Source organism: Akebia trifoliata, chromosome 1, assembly GCF_017979445.1.
Source record: "Akebia trifoliata isolate Shusen 1 chromosome 1, ASM1797944v1, whole genome shotgun sequence".
Classification (NCBI taxonomy): domain Eukaryota; kingdom Viridiplantae; phylum Streptophyta; class Magnoliopsida; order Ranunculales; family Lardizabalaceae; genus Akebia; species Akebia trifoliata.
Window position 1 is genome coordinate 35,337,145 of NC_141375.1, and position 6,752 is coordinate 35,343,896.

General features: G+C 32.5%; 1 protein-coding gene across 1 annotated transcript; it reads right to left on the reverse strand.

Moving 5' to 3' along the window:
• Positions 1-825: 825 nt before the first annotated feature.
• Positions 826-2,370, reverse strand: LOC147412123 (Leucine-rich repeat (LRR) family protein). The gene has a single exon (XM_086456545.1). The coding sequence runs from the start codon at positions 2,349-2,351 to the stop codon at positions 1,080-1,082; it is 1,272 nt and encodes a 423-aa protein (XP_086312671.1). The 5' UTR covers positions 2,352-2,370; the 3' UTR covers positions 826-1,079.
• Positions 2,371-6,752: the final 4,382 nt, after the last annotated feature.

Genomic DNA, 6,752 nt, shown 5'->3' on the forward strand with positions numbered 1-6,752 from the left:
TAATTCACCACAATTCAAAAGCTGTTTTGCTTTTCCTCATCTTGTCTGTACTCTTATTTTTTCTTTTATTTATTATTAATTTTCAAATTTAATCACACGACCAAATTTTTGAACATAGTATACCTTCGATGCAAGGTGTTGGTTATGTTAAAATTACATTAATTTGGGCTAGATATGCGACGTCCTCAAAAAACGAGTTAAGTCGATTATAAAGAGAATCAATCCCATTGCATTGTCATAACAAGAAAACCTAAGCAAATTTCATCGACTTCAACATTTGTGTATTTGACATCATGAATCTGTAAAACAAGAAATAAATTAAGCTCATAGTTGGAAGGTTTGCCTAATTCCTAGTTGAGATGTTAAAGTCGCTTGTTGTGAAGTTGTTCAATCTCCAGTCAGTAGTCTACTTAATTCTAGTTTAGAGATTTCCTAATCGAGAGTTAGAAGTTTGGAATCAAATAAATGACAACATGATCAATCAAATTGAAATCATACCAATGGAAGTATGATCTTCAAATTGACTCAATTGAGATAACAAAACCATTACAAGACTAAAGAATGGTCTTTAGATACAATGCTTCAGCTGAAAACCTCCTATTACAAATAAAATTAAAATCATGAAGAAAAATGAGAACTTTTTGAGGAGTTCTATCTTGGGCAATCAAATCCAACTTATAATATTTACGTTGATTTCTTTAGTGAATTAATTCCAACTAAGGATGTGAAGTTACAATGTATTATGTGCCATTGAATCATTATTGTCCAAATGAATCCAAGACATTTTTACTGCTACATGGAATTTTTACCCAAACAGAAGGAATATGAGTAAAAAAAAAAAATAGTAAAGAACCCATGTGAGTAACATATTCGAGAATTGCCAATCCAACAAGAACTTCAAAGTGTAAGCTTCAAATGCCTTTTAAACAGAAAAAAAACACTTAATTCATGAAAAAAAAAAAACTACAATTTTGGAGATTTTGATATACTCTTATAAAGTGAATTAAACATCACTAACCTCTGTTACTCTCTCTCCATCTCACACATACATGAGTATGAGAAAGGTTAATAAGGTGGGGCTAAGATGTAGGAGAAGGGCTTGGATTAGTCTCTGGTGTTTGACCCAATGAAGCACAAATCAAAGGCTTTGTTATAGGAATTCTCAAGCAATTCAACCCACCTCCAGGTATCAAAGAACACTCTGGTCCTGGTCTCTGCATTCCTCTTCCTGGTATACAATTCTTCGAGAAATCGAAACCCACATTTCTAAAATACAACTTGGAACATTCGTCACTAAACCCGGAAAAGAAATTATAAGAAACAGTAAGATTAACAATGCTTCTCAAAGAACAAACTGGATCAGGTAAGACCCCAGATAACTTATTATGAGCCACATTAAGAACTTCAATCACATTTAAACACGAAATCGAATTCGGCAAATGACCCATCAATGAATTGAAGCTAAAATCCAACACTTCCATCTCTGATAGAAACCCAATTCCCTCGGGAATGCAACCTGTTAATTGGTTATTAAGGAATAATACTTCCTTTAATGCAGGACCCATGTAGCCAAAACTAGTTGGAATGTCTCCAGTAAACTTGTTGTTAGCTAAATTGATTACAGAAGCTGGAGAGTTACCTAAATTTGAAGGAATTTGACCTTCAAATTGATTGTTGTTGAGAAAGATAGCATCAAAATTCCTGTTGAAGAGATCTTCAGGAATGGGTCCTGTGAAGTTGTTGAATCTGAGGTCTAAATAAATAAGGTTAGGGAGGAAAAGAGTGATAGTAGGAAAATGACCTGAGAATTGGTTGTTACTGAGGTCTAATTCTTTGAGAAATGTGAGAGATCTAAAGGTGTTTGGAATTGTGCCTGTAAATCTGTTGCTGTTAAGGTGAAAGAGAGAGATATCTGTGAGGAGTGAGAGTTCTTTGACTAGTGAGCCTTGGAGATTGGCATGGTTAAGATCTATTCCTACAATAACAGGGGTTGGTGATGAAGACATACTGTCTGGAGTGTCTGCACAAAAGACACCTCTGTAAGTGCAAACATCAGTGCCCACCCAAGAGTTTAAGATACCAAATGGGTCTTCTGATATTGCAGATTTCCATGCTTGGAGAGCTGTGTAAGCTTCTTTGAACCTTGAATTTGGAGATCCAAATGGGTTTTCGTTTGGGGCTCCTCCACCCATCCACCCACCACCACCACCACCACCACTACCACCACCACCACCACCAAAACCTACACCTACACCTACACCAACCCCAACCCCAACACCAAAAGCAGCCTTTGTTGGAATGATTTGGAGGAGGAGGGGAAGAAGAGCAAAAAAGTAACAACTCATCCCCATTTTTCAGAGAAAACAAGTTACTTTGAGGGATTTGTTGGTGAAATTGTCTTAAATGGGATTATTGTGCAGTTGCATTGATGAAAGAATGTGTGGAGAAGTGTACACGTAGATCGAAACTGTTGAGTGTTGACTACATTTCCTCTTGTGGTCCTTTAATACTGGGGTCAGGACTCAGGACCAGACCATCCTAACACAGCTCATAATATTTTTATTTATTTTTGTTTTATAAAAATAGTCAAAGAAAGTTGGACACAAAAGGGTCTAAAGAGCAATTAATTTGTGCCACGTGGAATCTAGAATCTACGCAGCCTATTTCATTTTGGCCTTTGTTTTTCTACCATACGTATATTCAAACATCTTACTATGTAACTGATTGTGGATACAAAATATCCAAAAATCTTGGAATCAAGAATCTAATGTAATTCAAACCAATGGGATAGTTACAAAAAGGAAAGATGATATAGGTTATCTAGGGAATTAATTTCCTTTTATGTAACCAACAAGAGAAAAAAGACAGAAATGGGCCAGGCTCCCAAACCTAAGACCAGTGTATTTGACAATTGGGTCGGCCTAATAATTATTTGAATATGTCCAAGCCTATCATGACTTGTACGTATTGGAGCCTATTTATTGTCCGGGCACGGTTGACCTGAAAATATATAGATATGTATTTACATTATAAAATACCCATTAAATATAAATTGGGCCTAACATATATAAACGGCCTAATTATACAATCCACATCCAACCCATGACTTGCAAGACACAGCCTTACGCTAACCACGAATGATTTGGGTCGGGTTTGGATGAGTCCTAACTCGGTCCTCAGAGCTAGATTCTACTAGTTTGTACACTTTCTTCCTTATTCTTCTTTTTTTCTTTCATGAAATTTTGAGATTAAATTTTTTTTATTTTATTTTATAAATACTATATATTACATAGACACAAATTGAACAAACTTAGACACAAATCTATATAACCAATATGGAATAAGTGTGATAAGACTTTGATGATGACAAAGATAAATTAAAATTATATTAAGGAACAATGAAGTCGTATCCCAATGATTAATGAATTATTCTTCAATTTCACTCTGTCAATTTTTCATTATCACCATCCACGCTCTATTGAGTTTTCCTCTCTTATGGGATTTTCAGCTTAAATATTATTTTATTACTGAATCATTTTAATTAACATTCTCTGTATTTATCACCTATAAAAGTTATTCCTATAATTCTCTTAATGTATTCTTCTTTAATTTTATCTTTTAGTCTTTCCACTCACGTAAGATCTCAACATCCTCATCTCTGCTTCGCTCACTTTATTAATATGATATTTTTTTATTATTAAATATGGGTTTTGTTAACATGTGCGCTTAGGGAGTACATGTTAAAGTGCAATAAATACATTTTGAAAATTGAATTTTGTACTAAAAATGTCTTTATAAAAAACATTTATTTTTTTATCGAAATACCCTCATTTATCAATTTTCAAAGTGTATTTATTTTACACGTTGACAAAATCCATAAAACATATCTGATCTTACCACCGTCTTATAATTTTATTTTATTTTAATTGTTAGGCAACTGTCACGAAGTACTGTAGAAAAGTCATATCCGCTCAAACTCTGCCTATCACATTATATTACCAAAGGGATTGTGTCAAGTTGGCAGCTGTTATTAAAACCTGCCAACCCATAACATGAATACTAGCAAGTCAATATATGGGACAACTATCACTAGCAAACAACAACATACAATGTTGCCTCATATGAACACGAAGAATTTGAGAGAGAGGTTGCTATCTCAATGTCATTGTATTTTGAAAAAGAAAATGTGAAAACGAAATCAATGATGAGAGCGTGCAATTTCTTATCTCAATGTTGGGGCAGTTAGCATCCCAATCCCAAAGCAATAACAATTAATCAAAATTAACGGAGGAAAAAGACAAAAGAAGGAAGAAAAAACAATAAACAAAATTCAATCCCAATTTCAAGTGCAACACTATTAGCTGAAAGTCCTACAATAATAGTACAATGTGGGTGTACTTGCACTTTGTAGAGAAAAATCACAATTATTTATGTTATTATATCTTCAATTTATTTTAAATATGACAAGAGAAACAAAAACTCCATATTATTTATGATAAAATTTCAAATTATTATTGAAATTTTAAAAGTTATCAAAAGTGTTACTTGTGTTGGCACAACTACTACAAAATGTTGACAAAATGTTATCGAATTGTCAACATTAACAATATTTCGGAAATACTAAAAACTTTTGTAATTATTTAAAAAATTATCTTATTTTTTATAAGTTATTTAGAGATACAACTACATGTTTTTGTTAATGTTTGATATGTTTGTGTGTTGTCTAATTGATGACAAGCATTCATCGTACTTGATCTTTTTCTAACCATGATTTCAAAACTCGCCTGAGTCGTTTTTGTATTAGGCATGGACGAGACGGACGAACAAATCAAACTTTCAGACGATATTTAAAATCCCATGTTCATTTTTCTCAATTTTTAACAAGATGTCTCAAATGTATCAGAAAACTCGTCCGAGACAACTTGATATTTGGCAGCCGACTTTTAAAACCATGTTTCTAATATAGTATTTTTTTTTCTCCTTCAAGAACCCTAATTCTTTTTTAATTCAACCAATTTTATTAGAAGATCTAGACTGTTCACTCTTTGTTGTATCAATTTATTTATTTTTAATATTATCTATATCTTACTATATTTTTATGTTAATCAACTGCATACTTATCTCTTAGTTGAAAAAAAAAAATACAATTACTTAAAATGCGTACTCTTTATTATTTATACATTTAAGGTGTGGTGTAGCTAGGTGCAGGTATGTTCCGATCCATGAGTGGCACTGCTACATAGTGGTGGGTGGGCTGTAATGGTGTCTTGTCTCCCACTTCTTTTATAGAACATCAATATCATGATGACTCCCCACTCTATACTATTTCAACTTCCTACAATTGAATAATATATCTTAAAATCAGAGATTTATTTATTTTTATTTCAATTTAATTGAAACAATAGGTTATTTTTTAAAGGACCCAAATCCTCAATTTATTAATATGATCCCTTGATATCAATTCAGCGATGGTGGGCAAACTGAAAGATTGATACATGAAAGTTCGATCGAGAATTTTAGGAATTGTTATTCAAAAGTTTGTTTAATATTTTGTCAAAACAGAAGATAAACATAAAAAAAAGTAAATAAAAAAATATATTTTTTTGATTATTTTACAGAATTTTCGTATTAAAAAGTATTTTTTTTTTAGAAAAATACCATTCTATAAACTTCCATTGTTCATCAAACAACATATTGGCTAATATTTTCAAAATATTGGATGAGTCAATTTGATCAATGATTTGCATTGATAATCTCATCTGGTTGCCTTCGAGATCAGGATGATCATTTGCTTGACTCATCTTAGTTTTAATTAGATGAGTTTTAAAAACATGTTAAACAAGGATCTAAATGTACAAAACGGTGCCAGCCCATTTATACCCCTACTTATTAAGACCAGGCACTTACTGCACCTGCACCTACCATCCTGTCGATTCTACCTACCAACCAGTTAGTTCTATCTTGACCTAATTTAATTTTTGACTGAAAGTAGGGGTTGCAATGAGTTAGGTCGGGTTGAGGTAATTAAGGATATTCTGAAAAGAGAAACCCTTTCCTTACTAATTAAGATAGTGGGGGAAAAGGCCTAAGTAAGTCTCATCCACCGTCAAAGAGACTTTGAGATTTATAAAAACGTCTTTGAGTCTTTTTTTTCCTCACTATGTTAGTAAGGTTAGTCGGACTCTTTTGAAAATTTACCCAACCCAAACCCGACTTATTTAATAATCGTGTTAAAAATTTTAACTCAAACACAATACATCCATAAATAGATAATCTGACTTGACCCATGTAACTTATTTAATAAAATTCTAATCTTATGTGAAAAAAAGAATTTCTATTTTCACAACCAAATAAAAAATCATTATTAAAAATAAAGTCACACAAACATAAACCAATATCTATCAATATAAATAAAGTACTACAAAATATAAATTTAGTTTCACCACCAAAAAAATGTTCCACACCCAATTGAAGGGAGATTCCAGATCTTATACACTCAGGATGAAGGAATGAAACACTCCCCCCAAACTTAAATACATGCCACATAAACTATAATCTCATAAATCAAAGTCTAAAATCTCTCATTTTTCAAAATTTCCTTGAATTGTGTATTACGTGGCATGTAATGAGGTGTGGGAGGAGAGTTTCATTGCACGATCCAGAGTGCACACAATCTTAATTCTTGAATGGATGGGAAAAAAATAAAGAAAACTTCTCCATGCCCTACTACAAAAACTAAATATCTCTACTAA

Coding starts and splice junctions, on each gene's coding strand:
- LOC147412123 (XM_086456545.1), bottom strand. CDS start 2,351: ATGGGGATGAGTTGTTACTTTTTTGCTCTTCTTCCCCTCCTCCTCCAA.